The following is a 23,925-nucleotide window of genomic DNA, read 5'->3' as shown; positions in this document are numbered from 1 at the left end:
AGAGGTAGCAACATAATAAACAGATTGCAGTGGTAGAGAATGACGGGCAATTCAACTTCCACAATGCCCAAAAACCTCCGAAGTAACCTATTCATCATCTTTCGGGAAACTAAAGAGAGGAATGTAGGTGGGCCTTCCAGGGAAGAGAGTTGCAGAGTTAGGGGGACAACCACTGAAAAGGCCCTTTCCTGGGAACACGGAAAGTGGCCTTGTACTAAGTCAGACAGCAGCTCTCTGCGATTTCAAGCAAGAAACTCTCCAAGTCCTTCCTGGACCTGGGACCTCGAAACAGCCATTATGCTTCATCACCCCACTGACCTCGGACTTCTTTCCCTTGCCAACATCCACAAAATGCACAATCTTGCTTGTGGAAGCCTTGACATGCTGGGTTTCTGCGGTCTCAGTGCTTGTTTCGCCACTGCTTAAACTTCTGGTTTGAACGGACTGATAATTTTAAAAGAATAGGAGAAAATAAGAACAATACTGTAGTTAGTTGGAGGTGCTATATGGGGGCGGGGATAAAAGACACACACACACACACACACACACAAGAAAACACCCCTCTGAACTCCAGTTAGAGCTATTGTGCTTTAAAGATATGCAAGCACATAGGTCTAGATCAAGGACTCAGCTACACTGGCAAAGAAAAAGCACTTTATATGTGTTGATGATGCATTCTAACTCACCAGATGCTGCTGTGGAGCTCCATTTTTGCCAACCCAATTTCTCATACAAAGTTTACAACGCGTTTAACTGAAACGCTTCTTTGATGTGTCTAGATCCAGCACCAGAACTTCATTTCTGAGCGTGGTCACATCCACACCATACTTTTAAAGCACACGGCTTCCCCCAAAGAATTATGGCATCTGTAGTTTGAGAAGTGTGTTGTGGACTGTGGCTCTGTGAGGGTTGAACTACAGTTCCCAGGAGAACCCATGAGCTTTAAATGTGCTTTAAATGAATGGTGCTGATGTGGCCTTTGTCCATCAAGCCCAGCATTGCCTAGAAGCATAATAGAATTACAGAGCTGGCTCCATGAGGGTCATCTAGTCCAACCCCCCTGCAATGAAGGAATCTTTGGCCCAACGTGGGGCTCGAACCCACGACCTTGAGGTTAAGAGCCTCATGCTCTACCGACTGAGCTTCCAGGTTTTCAGGCAGAAGTATTTCCCGTCACCTGATTTTTAAAAAACTGAACCTGTGACATTCTACAAAAAAAATCCTGTGTCCTATCACTGAGTTAACAGTCGCTTTTTAAAAATTAGGACCCTTATGATGTTGCCTGCCTTTGCTCCCACAATGGGCTCGTTCCATGAGTTCTTGTGTTCTGTGGCAGAGGAAACTTGCACTGTCCTCATGTGACCAGTTCCCCTGCCCCCCGTTCTCCAGGGTGGCGGTCAGCGCCATTTGGTGTTTTTTGATATCATAGTTCCTCAGAACTGCTAGTGCTTTGGCCTCCGGGAGTCTTATCCCCAAAGGCAGACCACTGGTCAATCTAGCTCAGTGTTAACCCTACCGCTGAGCTGCCAGCAACTTCTAACCCTAAGGCCCAGAGAAGTCAAAACAAGATTGTGTCCATGAATACAGCCTTAAACTCCTTTTCGTTCCCAGAAGATGTTGAGTGGTAGAATTCACATAAGGGGCCTGTTGTTGTTGGCATCCGTCTGTCTCAGGAGACAATGGAATAATGCGCCTTGGGGTTGAGGTCAAGCTGTTGGAAGGCTGCAGCGCCTGCTGTGGCTGTCGAGACCGATACAGGAGAGACATATTTTGTTGCTGCTGGGGCAGATGAAGGTGTCCAGCTGTGTTGCTGCAGATGCACCATGGCGTTTCTTCTCTCTGCGGTCTTCCCAGTGGTCGTTTCTCCTCTGGTCACTGCTATGGATACACGACTTGACTGCCTGTCTCCAGGCACTGCGGTCGTCCGCGAGGGATTCCCACATGGTGGAGTTGACGTTGTCAGCCTTCGTGTCATGTTTGCTGACATCTTTGTAATGCAGAGCAGGCCAGAAACCAGCTCCCCGTAGAGCACATCCTACCATCTTCCATTCTGTGGACATGAGCAAGCCGGCATAGACGTCGCTGAGACAGGAGTGCAAATCTGCTGGGAATGTGGGCTTGAGAGAACGCATTGTTGCTGGGAATTCTGTCTGGCTATGTGATGCCCCAAATCCTCCTGATGTGGAAGGCGTTGAAGCATTGCTCCTGACGGTTTTAAGGGGCCAATGTACCCTGTCAAACCTGCCCCCTCTTTGAAGATCCTAAGTTTGCTTGATATGTCTGGCTTCCGTTCCGGAAAGTGCCCAAACTCAATTTGGGAGGCCAGCAAACCTCGTGAAACGCTGCTGCTGCATTTAAATCATCCCTTACCTGTAGCGAAGAGAGTCAATGTTTACGCTCTGAGAACTAACCTGATCAGAGAACAAGTCCTGAACCAAAGGAGGCCCAGCAGCCGGGTCTATGAACTCATCTGTTCTGAAGGAACTTGTTGAACGACTGGATTCTTCTGCTTGCTGTTTCAGCATCTCATCGGTGACATACAACAGGGCACAGTCCAGCAGAGCTTCGAAAAACTCCAGGAAAACAAGCTGTAGCACAACAAAGGAAGAAGAGAACAAGTCACTTCTAATCGACAAGATCAAAGGGTCCTCCAGGCATCTTTTTATTGCACATTTCTTATGATTAACGAGTCATGCCCACTTTCAGTACCGTTTGTACCTGCGAAAGTTTTGGGATGGACATGTTGCTTCTTTTCCAACCAGTGCATGTCTTTCCTGCTGAAATCCACTTACTTTTTAGTCCACAAAAGTTCTGGTTTATTTTTGTCCTTCTTCTGTTGCACTACAGCCCCTCCAGACAGCAATAATTTAGCTGCACTGGAGAAGCGCTGCAGAACAAACCAAATTGGAATAAACCCACCGCTAATCCACCAAGAACATGTGGCAAAATATTCCTGGAGGGGTCCTAACTAGGACCTGTGGAACGGCTGAGCTGCAAGCAGCTGTCAGAGAGGAGCCAGGTCAGCAATTGTGTTAGGTGTTCGAACCAGGAGTCAGCGCTGAGGAACACACCAAAACACACCAGATGTAGGACAATAATTGTTGCTCAGGGATGCGGTATGACCAGGAAATTCTTCATAGCCCTTTCCAACCTAGGAGGATCCAATGAGAAGCCTGGATGGGTGGAGCCAATCTGGAGTCTGAGATTACTTCACTGTGGGTTCCAGTGATGGACCTTCAAGAGGTCTCACATCACTGAGTTATTGCTTGTTGTTCAGTGGTTCTCATATGTTGTGGGTCCCCATATGTTGTTGGACTACAACTCCCATCATCCCTGAGCTCTGGCCTCGCTAGCTAGGGGTGATGGGAGTTGTAGTTCAACAACATCTGGGGACCCACAGGTTGAGAAAGGCTGTATGTTGTCAGTTCTACCAATTAATTGGGGAGGGGGGCTAGTTTGTGTCAAAATGGGCCCCCAATCCTGCAATACTGTTTGCCGGATGTGAAATACAGTGAGGGCAGCTTTAGGGGCAAGGATGTGAAAGCAGCTATCTCAGGAGTCAGCAAACGTTTTCAGCAGGGGACCGGTCCACAGTCCTTCAGACCTTGTGGGGGGTCGAACTATATTGGGGGGGGAATGAACGAATTCCTATGCCCCACATAACCCAGAGATGCATTTTAAATAAAAGCACACATTCTACTCATGTAAAAACACCAGGCAGGCCCCACAAATAACCCAGAGATGCATTTTAAATAAAAGGACACATTCTACTCATGTAAAAACATGCCAATTCCCGGACCATCCGCAGGCCGGATTTAGAAGGCTATTGGGCCAGATCTGGCCCCTGGGCCTTAGTTTGCCTACCCATGGGCTATCTGGTTTTTGACAGGTATGTTGTTTCCTTGCAAAGCTCTCGAGATAAGGCAGGAAGCACAGCCCTCACTCTGATTGCCTCATCATGGCAGCACCACATGATGACATGGCATCATAACTGTTATGTACTGAAGTTCTCACCCTGGGCCAGCAGGGGGATACCGTAGATAGTTATGCAAATAAGGGATCGAAAGTGATGTTCAGTGATTGGATAGTTTTAGAAAATTGTTACAGTTACATTGTACTGGAGCTCTATATAAGCAGGCTGACTGAACCCTTCAGTTCAGTTCTGTTCTGGCCTGTGAATAAACAAGAGCTGTTTGAAGAATTGCTGTGTCGTCTGATATGTTCACCCACAACTTAACAATAACGACGCCAAATCAGAGTGAGGACCATGCTTCTGGATCTTTGTGGTAGAAGGGGGAATGATGCCTGGTGGGCAATTGATGCTGGCTGGATCATGGAACAGACGCCAGGAAAAAGCAAATGGGGCAGTTTAATTTCACTCGCCCAAAGTCCCACTTGGAGTGGCTCAGCTCTACATTAGAATCTTATATGACTCATCATATTGATTAACTAGCAAAAGCTTTTGTTCTTAAACAAAGTTCCTTCTGGGCGAAGGACAGTCCAAGCCAACCAGCTCCTGAAGTGGGTTGGCTCTTTTCAGTGTAGCTGCAGAAATTTACACCCAGACCATATTTCCCCACACTTTCCCGAAATACATATACCTCATGTTCTAAGTTAGTGTCATCTCCATCACGCACACAAGGGCTGTCTTTGGCCAGTATATTCACAATTTTGGTAGCGGTTAACTGCTTGCTTACGAGTCTTAAATCCTGGAGAATGAAGCGACAACAACAAAATGGTTAGTGTTATCCAAATTTCTCAATTTGGCATGTGCTGCTACCTAGTTCATGTTCTCCCAAATGATACATGGGCCAAAATGTGTTAAAAATGCAAAAGCTACAATAAGCTGTAAATACGAAGACATATATTTGTGAAAACATGCCAATATTAGGTTAAACATGCTTTGTGAAAATGTGTATATTAGGCTGCCATCGCATACAAAAACTGAAAAAAATCTATGCAGTTGTATAGTATGAGAAATTTGTGCTAAAATATTGATAATTTTTCATGAGGGCTTTTTAAAAAAATAACAAAATAACAAACTGATGTGGAAATGCCAGTGGCGTAGCGTGGGTTGTCAGCACCCGGGGCAAGGCAAGTAATTTGCGCCCCCTAACCCGTGGATTTGCGCCCCCTAACCCCCAGATGTTGCGCCCGGTGCGGCCGGCCCCCCCTGCACCCCCCACGCTACGCCACTGGGAAATGCAGAGAATGGATGACAGGAAAAATGAGAACCTGAGATGAACCAACACTGACAGATAACATCCGTCGCTAACAAGACCCGAAATAAATCCTTGAGATGGTGATTACTTTCAGCATCCAGAGGAAGTGCCTCATCTTCATGGTCGGTTCGTACGGAGCAACGGGATTTGGTCGACAAAAAGCCCTGAATATCTCCCAACACTTGTCAATGTAATTGATTGCGTAGACTGTTTGTTGCCGGTCGCTGAACAAGATGCCTGCAGAGGCAAACGGGGGCGGGGGGGGAGAAGAGCCAGATGATGAAAAAGGCCCAAACATCTGTGCGTAAATGAAATCTGGGGAAATGTAGGAAACCAAACCAAACCAAAATGCATAGCCCACCTTTTATTTGGCAGGCGTTAGGACAGATATTCTTGACCATCAACTTGCAGAAGCACTTGAAGAGGCGGGGACTCGTATTGCTGGAGTTAAAACAGGAATTCGATATAGCAGTCACTACTGCGATATGCGGAGGAAACAGGTTTCAGAAATTCATTTTTTTTATAATAATTTTTATTACATTTTTTCCAGTTACAGATGGAACAGAAGAAAGAAAAAGAAAAAATAAGAAAAGAAAAAGAAAAAACCAAACCATTTCAACAACTTATTTCAACTTTCTATCGAACTTCCCCACATCTCTCGCACAGTGCATTCTTAACAATAAATTTATCAGCAAATTATAACCTTGTTTCATGTGTTTCTTTTGTACTTTCAATTACAATTTAAGTTTAAATCCCTTATTTTCCATTTACTCTAAAAACAAAACATATTGTCATTTTTAACCATTTAAACTTTGATTCTTTCAATAGTATTATCCAATTTCATATATAATCCACTCTCATTGCTGGGGCTAACATTCCAAGTCATGCGGCATCTTATAGTTCATATAACTTATAAAATTTTTGCAAATAGTCCTTAAATTTTTTCCAGTCCTCCTCCATTGCTTCTTCTCCCAAATCTCGGATTCTGGCAGTCATCTCAGCCCAGGTTTCAGAAATTCAGAAGAGATTGCATTTTAGAGTTATGTGTTGTAGGGCTGCAGTTTTTCATCAGCTAATTGGTTTGGTTATTTTTGTTTTGTTTTTTTTAAACTATGTTGACTATTTATGGATCCAAAAACAATAATTTTTTAGAAACTATCCCTCCCTAATCCAGAAGATGGGAGTTGGGCATTGCATCCGAAGGAACATCCAAACAACGTTCTAAGTTCCTATTGTGGGCAACCGTTTATATAGAAGGCAATCAACAGTTTACATTAAGCAAAAGGTTTTATAATGTTCTTTGTCTTCATTCTAAGAACATATATAATAAAGCCATACCAGTCAGTTTCAAAAGAGTCTTTATGCTTCAAACCTTGTGCCCATTTTACTTTATTATATATATTATTTTGTGTGTCTCTGTGTGTACATGTTTTTTGTTGGAAGAATCAAATAAATCATTTTAAAAACTGAATTGAACATTCATTCCAATTTGTTTGCAGGGAAGTTCCATGACAAGCATTAATCCTGATTTGCTTGTGGAGTGTTTGTACATCTTCCCATTAATCATTTGCTCATTCAACACTTTTCAAGGCAATTACCTGTCACTTTCCAAAATTCTAGAAGTCTATTTTTCAGAAACGGATTTTTTTGACCTAGGGCAACACAGCACTTTAATCTACTTTAATGGCACAATTCTAATTATCCAATATACACTTGAACCCCTACTGACAGCCTGGAGGTGCCTTGTGTTGAGATTTTAAACTGGTGACTTTTCAGCAAACTATTCTCAGGTTCGGCGCTACCTTAGCTGATGGACAAGCCACTTACTCAAACTCCTTATGATAGATGTGGAAGGACAAATAGATGAGATATGTCAAAAACATTCGGAGTAGCAAAGTCTCATATGGAGAGTGAATCTCTTCAAGTAATGTTTTATCTGAAAAACAAACAGAAACACTGTACTGTATACAGTGAGCAATGCAGAGGTAGAGTTCTAACTTGAGCTGTTGTTTTTTCAGGTCAACTTGTTTTCATTCCTGACTTTAATTGAAAATCTTGGTGTCTATTTTATGTTTTGTGTAATTAATTATAATTATTTTAGGGTAAAGACATTCTGAAAACTGGCTTATGTCATTCACATAAAACAGTTATATCCCTTCCATCCAGTATGGATTACCAGCTACACTAACTGAACAATAGCAAGAGAACTGTACCAAAAGTAAAGTCATAATATGAGGCTCACCCCACGTGGTGGCGGCTTGTGCCCATCGGGACTGGTAGGGCAGAAGCAAGGGAGACCAACAGCAGGTGAAGCCAGAGCCAACGACAGGCAGGATCCAACCCCCTGATTGAGACATGTGGGGTGACTGTGTGTGTGTGTGTGTGTGTACACACGCAAACCTAAGGCTTTGCTTAAACTTGTGGAGGCTCTTCCATTTACCGCCACACCATGATTTAGTGACACATGCGAACTGGGCCAATCATTGAACTTCAACGCAAGGCGTTGGCTTCATTAAGTTGCAAATGGGCTATTTACCCATGCTTATTGGTTGCTGCTCTGCCACTACTAAAATAACATGGACAGTCTATTCTATTAGGAATGCAAACCATTCAGGATCCTATCCATGTCGGCAAGCGTAAGGTTGCAGTGGTGGAATCTGCAGTCCTTTAGAAATCGCCAGAACTGAAGCTTCGTCATCAGGAAAGTGTTATCAAGAGAATGGTCGTATCCTAAGCTGCTGTAGAAGGTGTAGATTCGCCTCAGTTCCGAGATATATCTCAGTACAGCAAACTCTGTCTGGAGACAAATATATATAGTTTTCGATAGAAAACTGGTAATAAAAAAGTATAAGTATTTTGTCGTATTAAATAAGCTACGTAGATATGTATAATAAAATATTTTTGTATTTATATACCTCATATTTATTAATATTTGCCCGTCTGACTTATTAATGAAGCTCTTTGGGGAAAGGGTTTTTCTACGCATTAATTGTGTCTGTGTATTATCTTACTATTATTATTGTCCTTTTTGTATGCTACCTTGAAAACTCTATGATCAGTAGCAATAATTAAGACTAAAGGAGGATTTCAATGGTGTGCTATGTTGAATGTTCCATCAGCTCAAGCATTTCAGTCTGCCAGAACAAATGATCTCCTGCTCCAGTGTGCTGTTCTGGGCGATTTCCTGACCCCATGCAGAGATAATTTTAAGGGGTATTGGGGGAGAGTGGAGGGAAAGCCCTATTGCGCAAGCAGAAGTCCTTGTGTAGGACTTCCAACCAACAGGGCTGGTGGGTGAATCCTGCCCAGATATTAAGAGATGGGTGGACTGACAGAGAGATTGAAGGTTTACATTTCCAACACTGCATAAAGGGAAGACTCACACCTTCTATACCAGGCACGTCCAATTCCCAAAAGACTGCAATCTACAGTGGTGCCCCGCAAGACGAATGCCTCGCAAGATGAAAAACTTGCTAGACGAAAGGGTTTTGCGGTTTTTGAGCTGCTTCGCAAGACAAATTTCCCTATGGGCTTGCTTCGCAAGACGAAAACGTCTTGCAAGTTTGTTTCCTTTTACTTAAAACAGTTAATATCCAGGGTGCATTGCTTGAAGAGGTGCAGTTGCGACTTGACTTCAAGGAGCAACTCATAGCACGCAGTGTGGTGGCCTTTTTTGAGGTTTTTGAAGACTTTGCTGATTTTTGAAGCTTTTCCAAAACTTCTTTTGCAGCCATTTGGTAAGTTAAACTTTTAAAACTTTTTTTGGGGTTTTTGGATTTTGGGTTGGGGTGTTTGGAATTCAAGGACTTGGTGTTGGGGAGGGGTTTGCAAGAATCTGGAGGCTTGTGTGGGGTTTTTTTTGAATTTTTATGATTTTTTGTGACCATTGGGCCATGTTGTTGTTTTTTTTAAAAAAAAATATGGGTTTGAATTTCTGTGTGGTGGCTGGCTGGGGGAACAGTTGAGGAGGGGTTTGCAAGAATCTGGGAGCTTGTGTGGGGTTTTTTTGAATTTTTATGATTTTCCGTGACCATTGGGCCACGTTGTCTTAGAAAATGTACTGTACACTTTGTTGATTTTTAAATGTTTTTCTGTCATGTTTAGAAACTTAATTTATTGTTCCTTCATTTTTTGAAATGCTCTTTACAGTATGTGTGACTTTAAAGAGCACTTAATAAACTCTTGTTGTACCAAATTTGGCTTTGTTTGGACTTTTTTTGACCATAGGAATGCATTAATTGAATTTCAATGCATTCCTATGGGATTCCGTGCTTCGCAAGACGAAAAATTCGCTAGACGAAAAAACTCGCGGAACGAATTAATTTTGTCTTGCGAGGCACCACTGTACTCACAGTATAAGAATGCCGCCTGTGATATACCCATTGTCATTGACAGGCAAAGTTGTTGAGCTTCTTTGGGGGGGAATCGCTAAGGATCACACGATTGACCATGGACATCCTGCGATCAACCAGTAGATTATGATCGACTTGTTGGACATGCCTGTTCTATACAACCTGGTATCATTTTATTGATTTTGCTAAGGCAATCAAATATGGTTTTCACCCTCCATCAACTCATGGAACCTTATGGAGAGACACTTTCATTTCAGGGCCTTTTTGGGTAGGTCTAAAAACTACAACCATCAGCCTCTATTTTTCTTTCTTTTCTGTACAACTACCAAGCTGTATTTTTCTTGTACGGGTATGTTTCGTTTCTTGAAATTAAAAATCATTTTTTAAATAAAATCATAAATGTAAGCCATTTTACCTGTTTGATTTCTTCTTCCCTGTTTTCTTCTGGAAATATAGCCAACAAAGTTGATATATCTATTTCTATATTCGTTCCCAGTGCAGATGTACTATCGGGGCCATCAACAACTTTGATACTCTCTTCGCAATGGGGCAGGCGGTGGGAGGAAAGAAATCAAACTGGTAATTATTTGTTACAAAAATTTAAAGAGCAACATCAGCACAAGCAGACCTGAGGACCCCAGTAGACACCTGAAGGATTAATCAGGATGCAATCTTAACCTCATTTACCTGGGAGCAAGCCTCGTTGAATTCAAGAGGACTGAGCAGACATAGTTAGGATTGTGCTATTCAAAAATGTATAGAGCAAGGACAAATACCTGCTGTAAATGTAAAGAAAAAGAATGTACCTTTTATCATATGTGGTGGTCATATAAGGTAATAAAAACCTTTTGGGAGATGATATATAATGAAATGGGGATGTTTAAAATAATGTTTCTTTGAAAACCAGGAGTTTTTTTATTAAGAATTATAGGTACCGAGATTCCAAAGGATCAGAAAATACAATTTATGTATGCAACAACAGCCGCACGGATGTTATTAGCCCAGAGATGGAAATAAGAAACAATCTTGACCAGGGAGGAATGGCAAACCAAGTTGATGAACTATGCTGAAATGGCAAAACTAACTGGGAAGCTCAGGAACCAAGAGGACAAGAACTTTAAAAAAGAATGGGGGGAAATTTACAATTTATTTAAGAGACCATTGTAAGCAAATGGAAACATGAGCAGGATTTTAATCTCGCTTATAAAGTAACAAATACGATGGATAAACGAGATGGACAAAAATGAGGAGAACGGACTGATAGGCAGTTGTAAGCGTTGAAATTAGGACCCATGGAGGAGACGGAGTCTTGAGATTCAGAGAAATCTCTTTGTATGGATTTGTAATTGATTTTGTTGTAAATTTATATTTCAAATCAAATAAAAATGATTGCGCTATTAACCTTTCTCGAGTCGACGTTGTGTTGCCTGTGTTCACCAGTGGCGTGTGGTCCGTGGACTAGGGAGACAAGGCCAGTCCCCTAAATGTTCCCCTAGCACCTCCTTCCCAAAGCCCGGGAAGCTTCTGTCTGGCTTAGGGAGGGAGGTGCGATGCTCACGCCTGCAACACCCCCAGTAATTGCCCTCATAAGCTGGCCCCTCTGTTCCTAACTGTTCCCCTAAGAAAAAATTCACCACACGACACTGGTGTCTGCCATAATTCTATTCCACACATGCGATACTGAAATCCTCACAAAAATGTGCATTTCTAAACATATTCCCTCTCATAAAATACATTTTTCAAATGCATTTTAACTCCAGCTGCCCTCACTTTAGTCCAGGTGCGAGGGGCCTTTAGTCTTCTAGATGTTGCTGAACTGCTGCTCCCATCATTCATGGCCGTTGGCCTTGCTTACTGGGGCTGTGGGGAGTTGTAGTTCAGCAACTTCTTGGAGGGTCCAAGGTGCTACACACCCAAATTGCTTTCCGCCACACTTCAGGCTCCTCACCGGTGCCAAAGGGACTCGTTGTCCGAATGCCACTCAGATCTTGGTTATTCATGATGTCAATTTGAAAAGATGGATATTCTGCCATATGGTCATCTATAAATTCGCCTTCATAGACACGTCCATTCTTGAACACAAGCTTACCCTGAAGGGGGGAAAGGGAAATTTATGTCCCCAATGGCAGAGATAAAAACAGGCCAACTACACACCAGTTAGCATCACTGTAGGCAGGATTCTGTGGGCCACACTACATTGCAACAAAATGCTGAGAACTAGCTATTGATGGGTAGACATAGAGGCTTTGCCAGTGCTCTAATTAACCCTTCATTCTGCAGCATCACTTGTTTTACAGTTCCAGTGAGGAGGCTGAGGTTTCATGCCATGTTTCTGAGCTTTCCATACCCCAAATCTTACCATGCCTTGCTTCTTATTGTGAACCCACTGCCCATCATACATTGCTCCACTGGCAAAGAAGAACTTCCCGTGTCCATGGCGGTCCCCATTGACGAAATCTCCCACGTATTCATTCCTTAGGGGGTATTGTGATCCGGGTATTCTCTTCAGATACCAAGTGTGGGTACCATAGCCGTGCTGAAAAAGATTTTTAAAAAACCAACTCTCAGCGAGTGCACTAGAATTATTATTATTATTATTATTATTATTATTATTATTATTATTACCCCGCCCATCAGGCTGAGTTTCCCCAGCCACTCTGGGCGGCTCCCAATCAAGTGTTAAAAACAGTACAGTGTTAAATATTAAAAGCTTCCCTGAACAGGCCTGCCTTAAGATGTCTTCTGAATGTTAGGTAGTTGTTTATCTCTTTGACATCTGATGGGAGGGTGTTCCACAGGGCGGGCGCCACTACCGAGAAGGCCCTCTGTCTGGTTCCCTGTAGCCTCACTTCTCGCAATGAGGGAACCGCCAGAAGGCCCTCGGCACTGGATCTCAGTGTCCAGCCTGAACGATGGGGGTGGAGAGGCTCCTTCAGGTATACTGGACCGAGGCTGTTTAGGGCTTTAAAGGTCAGCACCAACACTTTGAATCATGCTCGGAAACGTACTGGGAGCCAATGCTTAGGTGAATTAGGTGAACAACACCACGGAGCACTGTGGAACAGATTATCTGTTGCATTGCAACATTGCTTCAAGAACGCCTTTGGTTGAAGTAATGACGTCCCAACTTCCCAAGAATTCCCAACTTAACCAGAGAATATGGTAGAAGCTAGATGAGGAACGTCAAGATGCCTCTGGACTCCAAATCCCATCAGTCCAAGCCAACATGGCCAATGGTCCATGGATGATTGGAACTGGGGTCAAAGAACATCAGGAAAGCCAGAAGTTCCCTATCCCTGATTTAGAGTGTGTCAGTTAGGAGCATTCCTGGTTTCTGTAAAATTCCACTTAAGAAAGATGGCTGCTCTCCATATAGACCAGGGTTTTCCAAACCTAGGTCTCCAGCTGTTTTTGAACTACAACTCCCATCATTTCTAGCTAGCAGGACCAGTGGTCAGGGATGATAGGAACTGTAGTCCAAAAACAGCTGGAGACCCAGGTTTCGGAAACCCTGATATATGGACCATGAATGAGTCACACGTCTAAAAGTGGGGTGCAAATTAACAAGGTAGTCCTATTTTGACAGCCTATGATCCTTGCGAAATTATTAGCCATGGTGATCATCCGTGTAATGAGTAGCTTTCACAAATACGTTAATGAGAGCTTTACTTCTATTGCCAATTGCCGCATTGTGAGGTAATTGGGTGAGGAGAAAGAGATGGATCTCCTACCCCTCCACACTGCAGGCTAATGGAAATTGCCCTCACATGGAGAGGATTTAAAAAACAAAACCCTGATATGGCTCCAAGTCACACAATTAATCTAATGATTACTTGAGTCCTATCTGTACCACTTAAAAAAATATTTTACTTTTTACCAACCACCAAAACACAAACAGTGAAACCCCCCCAGGCGGCTGATACATTGGATATACATATTCAATAATATACATATTCAATAATATTCAATAATAACATATTCAAATCAACCATATGTTGATTTCTATATACCTTAACACTCCTCCCTCCACAAGGTTTATTTAACTTTTAACATTTTAATGCCCCAAATTATTCAAACCTACCCAAATAATTCAATATCTTCTCAAACCAATCCTCCTCTTTCTCACTGACCTTAAGCTCTTTCATTCTATGTATCTTCACAGTTAGGTATTCTAAAATTATAATATTATTCAGTTTTTTCCTCCATTGGTTCACCCCAGCTCTTCTGCATTTTTCCAATTACTCGCTATAACCTGTCTGGCTGCAATTACCATCAATTTTACCCATTTACATTCCTCTTTGGTTTTTAACTTGGTACTACTGAGGGTAATGGGACGCAGGTGGCGCTGTGGGTTAAAGCCTCAGCGCCTAGGGCTTGCCGATCGAAAGGTCGGCGGTTCGAATCCTTGCGGCGGGGTGCGCTCCCGTCGTTCGGTCCCAGCGCCTGCCAACCTAGCAGTTCGAAAGCACCTCCGGGTGCAAGTAGATAAATAGGGACCGCTTACCAGCGGGAAGGTAAACGGCGTTTCCGTGTGCGGCTCTGGCTCGCCAGAGCAGCGATATCACGCTGGCCACGTGACCCGGAAGTGTCTTCGGACAGCGCTGGCCCACGGCCTCTTGAGTGAGATGGGCGCACAACCCTAGAGTCTGGCAAGACTGGCCCGTATGGGCAGGGGTACCTTTACCTTTTTACTGAGGGTAATAAGAACCATTAATTTTGGTATTTCCACATTCCTTCCCACAATTCCACAAAAAAAAAAAACGGTACCACTTTAACACCCAAGCAGTTCAGCCCTACCTGTATGCCATTAACCCACTGCCCGGTATATTCCTGATTCGTCCTGAGCCACCTCATCCGCCCTTCTCCATGACGCATGTCCCTCTCCCACTGGCCTTCATAGATATTTCCAGATTTATAACTAGGAAGGAAACAACCGAACAAGGAAAGCAGAGTTGGCAATCCTAACGAATATTGTTTCAAAATAGACTGACATTTCATAAAGTCATTTCTGGATGATGTGAAGTCATTTCCCCAAGATGTGATGCAGCTACTAGCAGATGGCTTTAAAAGGGGGAAAGGGAAAGGGAAAATTACGGTGGAGGAGAAGTATATTACCCATAAAAGCTGAATGGAACCTCCATGTTTATTGGAAGGTCACTAGATTCGCTCCCAGTACGAACAGCAACCTTGGAGGAGTAATTTTCATTGCAGCAAGGAAGAAAAGGTTAAATACAGTGGTACCTCAGGTTAAGTACTTAATTTGTTCCGGAGGTCCGTTCTTAACCTGAAACTGTTCTTAACCTGAAGCACCACTTTAGCTAATGGGGCCTCCTGCTGCCGCTGCGCCGCTGCTGCACAATTTCTGTTCTCATCCTGAAGCAAAGTTCTTAACCCGAGGTAATATTTCTGGGTTAGCGGAGTCTGTAACTTGAAGCGTATGTAACCTGAAGCGTATGTAACCCGAGGTACCACTGTACTCCCTCCTCACGTGCTTCAATCCCAATAATTACTGCTCCCCTCAACCAGTAGCTGCTACAGTATTTGCACTTCTTTTTTTAAAAAGTGCATATAAAATGAAAAGCTTCCCAAGATGCCACCTTCCCAAACTCTGATGGGTTTTACATTTCAAAGGTGGGAGAGAGGTCTCCAGTATTATTTTTTCATTAGTCCTTGGCTACCCACAGTATTTAAGATAGCCCAACCAAACGCATAACACCATATTTGACAGTGCATTTCAACTTGATTCACATTTAGGATACCTAATATGTAATTGTGGGATAGTGACTGATAAGCTCAGCTTGGAATGAGGAAACTATGAATTCTGCTTAGCCATGAAGCTCGCTTTTGGCAATTCTTAGGCCAAATCACAAGTTGCCTTGGTGGTTTGTTTAAGACTGGTCATCATTCTACGTTAAACAAACAAAATCCAGTTGCAAGGGCCATTATGGCTGGTTTCTGTTAAAATAAATGTAGTGGTACCTCTGGTTACGTACTTAATTCGTTCTGGAGGTCCGTTCTTAACCTGAAACTGTTCTTAACCTGAAGACCACTTTAGCTAATGGGGCCTCCTACTGCTGCTGCGCCACTACTGCGTGATTTCTGTTCTCATTCTGAAGCAAAGTTCTTAACCCGAGGTACTATTTCTGGGTTAGCGGAGTCTGTAACCTGAAGCGTCTGTAACCCGAGGTACCACTGTATATTGTTTTGAACATGCAATCATGATAATATGTGGTTTGGTCCTCATTCTCTCCATTTAGCCTACCTCACAGTGCTGTTATGAGGACATAACGGGGAAAACCAACAGAGGGTACCTTGGCTTCCTTGATGCACATGTAATAAATGAAAATGTGAGTTTCCTGCAGATATGTGTCCTGCTGATATGTGTCCAAAGATCTGCTGAATCAGAAAGGTTCTAAAACTTACCATCTTATTCCCCATCCACTTTTTACATTGTATACGAAGTCACCTTCATACCAGGAAGAACCTTCCTTGTTGTAATAAATGGTGCCCTGAAAGCACATCATACAAGCACATTAATCAACCAGTGCCTAAACATTTGCATGGGTAAAACCTCAGTGCCTAGGGCTTGCCGATCGCATGGTCGGCGGTTCGAATCCCCGCGGCAGGGTGAGCTCCCGTCTTTCGGTCCCAGCTCCTGCCCACCTAGCAGTTCAAAAGCACCCCTAAGTGCAAGTAGATAAATAGGGACCGCTTTATAGCGGGAAAGTAAACGGTATTTCCGTGTGCTGCGCTGGTGCTGGCTCGCCAGAGCAGCTTCGTCACGCTGGCCACGTGACCCGGAAGTGTCTCCGGACAGCGCTGGCCCCCGGCCTCTTAAGTGAGATGGGCGCACAACCCTAGAGTCGGACACGACTGGCCCGTACGGGCAGGGGTACTTTTACCTTTACCTTTTAAGGTAAAGTGTGCATTATAAATCCATGAAAATGACACCCAAAAGCTCATTATACTGTACGCATGTCAGGAAAAAAACGCATACAAAAAAGTGCAGGTTAGGAGGAAACAGCATTAAAATGGTCATAATTTTTCAGGAGGAGTGAAAACTAATGTGGAAATATGGAGAACCAAAGGCTGGGAAAAACTGAGAATCCAAAACAGTTAGATTTGCCCAATTTCAAAACCAGATTGTGATGCAGTGGTGTTGGGAGGAAGCATGTTGGAATGGAAATTAGTCCTGCAAATATGATTAGTGCTGACCGTTGTTGCTTTCAGTCTACGGACAATATGTAACTGATTACTGTTTCCGTATTTGCATTTCCTTTGCCCTGAAATAAATGGAATGGGGGTGGAAGCGTATTAATTATTTAAAATTCAGCCACAGTGGACAGCAAGAAGAATAACGTGTTTTTGGTTTTTTTTGTCTAAAGACAATATGCAGCAGAATGGAGATTGTGCTACATTTGACTGACACAGGTCAGAATGGAAACCATGCCATCTTGCTTCCTTGCACCTGGCACACATTCATTGGAGCTCGGCTGCTGCTACCTACCATAATTAAAAGGTACGTCTCCTTAACAGGGGGTCCAGAAGAGGCTGAGAGCCCCCTCAAGTCTGGATCTGGCCCGGTTTTGTTTGCTTTTTAACTATGACACCAATCGCAAAGTAGAAAACTCACAAAGAGTGAAAGGAGGACTGCTATCAGTCACCTTGTCATCATCATCATTTTTAATTTGTATACAGTGCTACCTCGCAAGACGAATGCCTCGCAAGACAAAAAACTCGCTAGACGAAAGGGTTTTTGGTTTTTTGAGTTGCTTCGCAAGACGATTTTCCCTATGGGCTTGCTTCGCAAGACGGAAACGTCTTGCAAGTTTGTTTCCTTTTTCTTAACACCGTTAATACAGTTGCGACTTGACTTCGAGGAGCAACTCATAGAACGCGGTGTGGTAGCCTTTTTTGAGGTTTTTGGTGATTTTTGAAGCTTTTCCAAAACTTTCCCGACACCGTGTTTCGCAAGACGAAAAAAATCGCAAGACGACAAAACTCGTGGAACGAATTAATTTCGTCTTGCGAGGCACCACTGTACCGTCTTTCTATCTTACAATACTCAAGGTGGTTTACAAGATGAAGAAACAAAAATGGACATCTTATAACAATCTAATGCAATACAAAAATGTGATAATAAAATATAACTTTAAAATAGGTAACCTATATCAAAAAAGTAGCATTCAACAATCACTAGAACAGTATTAAATAATAACATATAAAAGTTAAACAGAAATCCACTCAGCAGTTATAATAAATAATTTCTAAACTATAATCAGTAAAACAGTGGTAAGACACAGTACATAAAATAATACAATACAAATTGAGAAGCAGAGACTAGAGGGTGGAACAAGGCAGGTGGAAGGAGGCCTTGCCTGATGGAGTCTCTCCCCTTTCAGGCAACTCAGCAATTCTTAAATCTGTGTCTAGACTTGGTAGCAGCTCTGAGCACAGAACAGGCGAGATTTTCCTGCCCCAGATTGCCCCAGCAATCCAGGCGATGCTTCAGCCATGGTGCTTTACTCACCTTGCCATGCCTTTTGCCTTCGACCCACTGGCCAATGTACGAAACAGGGTAGGTGCCACACTTGTACATGCCAAAGCCATGCCTGATCCCGCTCTTTACCTCTCCGTCATAGACGCTGCCATCCGGCCAGGTGTAACTGCCATGATGCATTTGTAGGTTCTTCACAAAGTTTCCCTAGAGAGAGGGGTGAGGGGAGGGACAAAAGTGATCTCTTGTTTTACCTGGAAATTTATGCATATTATACCTTTTCATAAAAAATATTGAAAAGTATGGTTTATTAAGCCCAGGTTCTCGGTTTATCACTACAAACAAGCAGAGACATAAGATTTAATACACACATATGGAAATTATCCTTCGGCCAAGAGTCTAAGATATGTACTTGCAAGTTAAGGGCCGTCAAGGTAGTTGCAATGATGCTCCATTTAACATGACAGTTTACCTCATACTTCACTCCGTCAGCCCACGTGTATGTTCCTTGTCCATGCATGAGGCCTTCAGAAAACATGCCCTTCAAAATGAAACACAGATTTCAATCAATCAATCAATCAATCAATCAATCAATCAATCAGTGTTTATTACAGCTAACGGCCAGCATATTTAAACCAGAATTGCTGCATAATTCTCTACATAAACAATAAAAACAATCAATCTGGGGTTAACAATCAATATACTAATTGTTGTTGTTTAGTCGTTTAGTCGTGTCCGACTCTTTGTGCCACATGGACCAGAGCACGCCAGGCACTCCTGTCTTCCACAGCCTCCCGCAGTTTGGTCAAGCTCATGCTGGTAGCTTCGAGAACACTGTCCAACCATCTCGTCCTCTGTCGTCCCCTTCTCCTTGTGTCCTCAATCTTTCCCAACATCAGGGTCTTTTCCAGGGAATCTTCTCTTCTCATGAGGTGGCCAAAGTATTGGAGCCTCAGCTTCAGGATCTGTCCTTCCAGTGAGCACTCAGGGCTGATTTCCTTCAGAATGGAGAGGTTTGATCTTCTTGCAGTCCATGGGACTCTCAAGAGTCTCCTCCAGCACCATAATTCAAAAGCATCAATTCTTTGGCGATCAGCCTTCTTTATGGTCCAGCTCTCACTTCCATACATCACTACTGGGAAAACCATAGCTTTAACTATACGGACCTTTGTTGGCAAGGTGATGTTTCTGCTTTTTAAGCTGCTTTTTAAGATGCTTTTTAATATACTAATTAAGTGTACTTAAAATACGTATCCAGAGAAATAAAGCACCATAAAAGCTTAAAAGATTTAGCTAAGAACTATAGCAGTTTGTGATGATTTATATAGCTGTGTTTTGTCAACTTCCAAACAACAAAACAGTAGGAAAATAGGGATATCTAAACACCTGAAAGAGAATTTCTGGGGGGGTGGGGGCTGAGAAACAGTCCTGTCTGAAACCCTGGAGAGAGATTGTATTATATTGTAATCAGCTCTGTGATCCTCAGATGAAGGGCAGTATAGAAATACTATTTTAACACTCATATCTTCCTCCAAAGAATCCTGGGAACTGTAGTTTGTTAGTGCTGGGAATTGTTTGGAGACTCTTAACAAACTAGAGTTCCCAGGATTCTTTGGAGGAAGATGTGAGTGTTAAAATAGAATAAAAGTTCTTTAAAGGTATGCTGTGGACATGACCTTAACTCACATTTGCTGCCTGAGGAGCAACTTAAATCTAGAGTCTAACACTAGCAGTTTCTTGGTAATTACACCACTACAGCCACGGAGTAGTAAAAGCAATAATCTGAGCCTAGCTCACAGGTTCCGGTCATCCTCCCCCCCAAAAAATATTACATACAGAGCCCACCATCAAATGTACTCACCTTGTATACATTGCCTCCTTGAAAACGAGCTGTTCCTTCTCCCTCATATAACCCACAGATTTTTTCTCCTTCGTAGCTACAAGGGAGGGGGGGCGGAATACTTAAGATTAAAATTAACTGGTATTGAATAAATCCATATAATGAGCAGACAAAATAATTTCAAGCATGAAATAGAAGCATTAATCTATATCAAATTGTAAAACAACTTTTCTCACCAGGGTACACCAGTGGTGGAGAAGGTGCAACTAGTAAAGTTTTCACCTAAATGCAGTTACACACACACACACACACACACACAGAGAGAGTGGGGGTTTTTTTTACTCTTTGGGGGTTGAGAAACTTCTGCAACCAGTTGTGGTATTCTGCAGAAGGCCATCCCACTCTCCCTGCTTCCCCAATAAAGGGACAAAATGGAGCAAAAACAGAGAATGAGTACCGTATTTTTCGCTCTATAACACGCTCCCGACCATAACACGCATGAAGTTTTTAGAGGAGGAAAATCCGTAGGCATGCCACCCATAGGCATTCCCTCCATAACACGCACAGACATTTCCCCTTACTTTTTAGGGGAATGGTGAGTGTTATGGTGCAAAAAATACGGTAATTTATTTTAACATTTACAGATTCCAACCAAGATAAAACTTGGTATTAATTATTCATTCTAACATCACTGAAGTCTTGGAGGTGTAAGGTTGCAAAATGGAATGGAACCCCCAGCAGATGCAGGGATGAAAAATATTGTCTTAGGGCATTAAGGTAAGCAAAAGATACAACAACTCTCACTCAGAAACCAGCACAGAGTCATCTAATTAAATAGATTCCCAACCTTGGAGCAGGCACAATCTTTTTATATTTGTCTGAAATTTACAAATTGTCCTGAGCCCTTGGATTAAAGAGGGTAGGTCTGCCATGCATCCGGGATTTCAAAGGCAGAATTGATGTCCAGGGGGAATTTCTGAAATGTGGTGTCCTGGTTTTTTACTTTTTGAAATATGTCAAACCTAAAGTAGGGGATATATTAGCAAATAAACTAAAAATACATATATTATAATTATTATATTATAATTACCTTGCTCTGTTTACACTGCCAGAAAGAAGAGGACACAGCCTCTAATTAGCTAGTAAATTGCAAGATCGCATCTTCAATGCCATGTAAACCATCTTTATACTACTTTAACAGTAGTATAAAGTACAAAGTACTACTTTAACGGTCATACAACCACCAAAGAATCCTGGGAAATGTAGTTTGCTAAGGGTGCAAAGTGTTGTTAAGACACCCATCATAGAGCTATATTTCCCAGGATGCTTTGAAGGAGCTATTAAAGTAGCATGAGAGTTCTTTAAATGTATGCCTTTGCCATGAACTTGATAAATTTAAGCCTGTTATTAACCTTAGGTACCAGCCACACAGGCACGCGGGTGGCACTGTGGGTTAAACTACAGAGCCTAGGGCTTGCCGATCAGAAGGTCGGCGGTTCAAATCCCTGCGACGGGATGAGCTCCCGTTGCTCGGTCCCTGCTCCTGCCAACCTAGCAGTTCGAAAGCACGAACTGCGAGTAGATAAATAGGTACCGATCCAGCGGGAAGGTAAACGGCGTTTCCATGCGCTGCTCTGGTTCGCCAGAAGTGATTTAGTCATGCTGGCCACATGACCCAGAAGCTGTACGCTGGCTCCCTCAGCCAGTAAAGCGAGATGAGCACTGCAACCCCAGAGTCATCCATGACTGGACCTAATGGTCAGGGGTCCCTTTACCTTTACCTTTACCTGCCACACATACATAGTCCAAGTCCTCCACCCCCCCCCACCCCAGTCCTTCTAGTTTACCTTTCAACGATGAGCTGAGTCAGAATCGGTTCCTCATACTCAATGGGTTCTGTGGGTGGAAGGGCCACTGCTTCTTTCACCTCTTCTTGGGGAACTGTTTGGGCTGCTGCCTGTTCATCCACTTGATTTACAGCCGGTGGGATGTTCTGTACAGAAGAAGCAGGTTCTACTGAGGGCTCGTGTGCGGGAGGAGGAGGCAAAGACTTTTCTCCTTTCTTACTGTCTCTCTTCTTTTCTTTACCCATTGCAGCTGAATTGTACCAAAATCAGGACTCCCTAGATATCTTGCCTCCTTCACTTTTCAAACTTTACAGATCCTGTAAAGGGAGAGAGGGGATAGATATATATATATATATATTCTGTTGATAAACATGCCTGATGACACCTTCCTCTACCTGAGTCCAACAAAACAATCACACTCTTAAGCACCTGGTGAACAAGGGAGTTGAAGCACAGCTTGCCATCAGCCAACACCAGGCATAGGCAAACTCGGCCCTCCAGATGTTTTGGGACTACAATTCCCATCATCCCTAGCTAATAGGACCAGTGGTCAGGGATGGTGGGAATTATAGTCTCAAAACATCTGGAGGGCCGAGTTTGCCTATGCCTGGCCAACACCAAGGGAAGCATTGCCTTATCATGGGATAGAGCATCACTGCACTAGGAAACAAGAGCTTAACACATAATCTTAAAACAATAGTGTAAGTCAAGAGACAGAGGCTATGATCCAGCTGTCCCTACCACTCTACAAGGTGGCATTTACATGGGAAGAGGGTTATCAGAAGAGGTATCAAGGGCAATGAAAAGAATTAAGGGAGGGGGAAACAGAGCTCTAAGAATAGAGGGCCTGTCAGCCACTTACTATAGGATTTCCTTGTTTTAAATCAGACAATAACTGAAGTCATAAATAACATTTTTCACATAGGATTGCTACCGGAATTCAGGGAAGGAGGCGAAATCATTGTTTTTGCCAAACCAGACAAGGCTCCTGCCCTTTTAATTTTGTATAAGTCCATTTCATGCTTAAGTAATGAACATAAAGTGTGTTCATTTTAGTGGGGAAAATAAAAATGAACACACATATGCAATGTGGTTAAGCAGGCTTCTGTTTAATAGGGAAATGGCTTTTTGGAAAGTAGTCGAAACCTCTCCAGTTGAGTTCACTCATTCCACAACAGGTGTTTTTGTGTCCATCCCCCCCAACTGTTACTCTGTGGATTTTTTGGCAGCATAGAACACAGTTGACCATATAGAGGTGCCTGGATATGAGAGCTTATTGTGTGAACAGTGCTCATGATATTATTATTATTATTATTATTTGCAGCATCCACACGCAAAATTGCCAGTCCATATCCCACTCCCTTCAGATTTATCTTTCCTCGGAAAATCCAGTTTAAACACACCCACACACACCCCTACACACCTGTTGTGCTCATGACCCGTTTACAGCAACTGAACAAATCTTCTCCAACATCAAGCTCCCTTCTGGAAGCACGCTGGATCTAGTCCCTTAGTAATGGCATTTTTTTTAAAAAAAAAGCTTTTTTATATTAAAAAAACTATCTTAAAAAAGGATTTTATTTAAAAAATGAATTGCAGTCCACATATTTGGAAGACGCAAAAATTCTTCAGGCTGGGGCTGCTCAAAAGTACCTCCCTCAGACTTGGATGGGGCTGTTGGTGTCCATCGCTTACTCACACAAGCAAAAGGACAGAGAATTTCTAGCCTCCAAACTCCAGCAGAAACTCTCTGCAGAGAGATTTAAGTAGCAACAACAGCAGCAGCGGTTGCAGCGTCTCAATCCCGGACAGTTACCATAGTAACCACTCTCAGGGCGGGAGGGGTGAAAGGAGAGTATTTATTCCTCTTAAAGGGACCATCACCTATTAGCCTATTGCCACAGCCTCCTTAACAAAACAAAACAAAACAAAACAAAACAAGCTCTATGCCAGTGGTGGGGGTGCCCAAACTGGCACTGATGGGGCAGAAGGAAGAGAAACCAACTGTGGGTGGAGGGAAAGCCAATTATTGGTTGTGCCCCAGCTTTGTCCCCATTTTCCTCTCGGCTCAATTCTGTTAAAGGCCACATCCACACCACACATTTAAAGCGCTATGATACCACTTTAAACAGTCGTGGATTCACCCTGCAAAGGATTCTGGGAGATG

At 42.9% G+C, this 23,925-nt stretch overlaps 1 protein-coding gene across 3 annotated transcripts in view; it reads right to left on the bottom strand.

The window, feature by feature from the left end:
* Nucleotides 1-23,583, bottom strand: part of LOC310692848 (radial spoke head 10 homolog B-like) — a 29,584-nt gene extending 6,001 nt beyond the window's left edge. Inside the window, exons 1-17 of one of the 3 annotated variants that reach the window (XM_083474218.1) lie at nt 23,182-23,583; nt 21,759-22,075; nt 19,933-20,008; nt 18,544-18,612; nt 18,105-18,278; nt 15,998-16,083; nt 14,372-14,492; nt 11,934-12,110; nt 11,523-11,664; nt 9,990-10,111; nt 7,830-8,019; nt 7,050-7,158; nt 5,584-5,663; nt 5,311-5,459; nt 4,602-4,709; nt 2,412-2,588; nt 319-444 (exon numbers count right to left, since the gene is read on the bottom strand). In XM_083474218.1, the coding sequence (XP_083330344.1) occupies nt 319-444; nt 2,412-2,588; nt 4,602-4,709; nt 5,311-5,459; nt 5,584-5,663; nt 7,050-7,158; nt 7,830-8,019; nt 9,990-10,111; nt 11,523-11,664; nt 11,934-12,110; nt 14,372-14,492; nt 15,998-16,083; nt 18,105-18,278; nt 18,544-18,612; nt 19,933-20,008; nt 21,759-22,003 (2,151 nt within the window). In that variant the 5' untranslated portion in view covers nt 22,004-22,075; nt 23,182-23,583. The remainder of the gene's footprint in view (nt 1-318; nt 445-2,411; nt 2,589-4,601; nt 4,710-5,310; nt 5,460-5,583; nt 5,664-7,049; nt 7,159-7,829; nt 8,020-9,989; nt 10,112-11,522; nt 11,665-11,933; nt 12,111-14,371; nt 14,493-15,997; nt 16,084-18,104; nt 18,279-18,543; nt 18,613-19,932; nt 20,009-21,758; nt 22,076-23,181) is intronic. The other 2 variants (XM_083474220.1, XM_083474219.1) reach the window with 2 other exon arrangements.
* Nucleotides 23,584-23,925: the final 342 nt, after the last annotated feature.

This window comes from Podarcis liolepis (genome assembly GCF_965112155.1).
Source record: "Podarcis liolepis genome assembly, chromosome: 14".
In the NCBI taxonomy this organism is placed as follows: Eukaryota; Metazoa; Chordata; class Lepidosauria; order Squamata; family Lacertidae; genus Podarcis; species Podarcis liolepis.
Note: the sequence above shows the minus strand (reverse complement) of the source record. Positions and strands in the feature narration are given on the sequence as shown.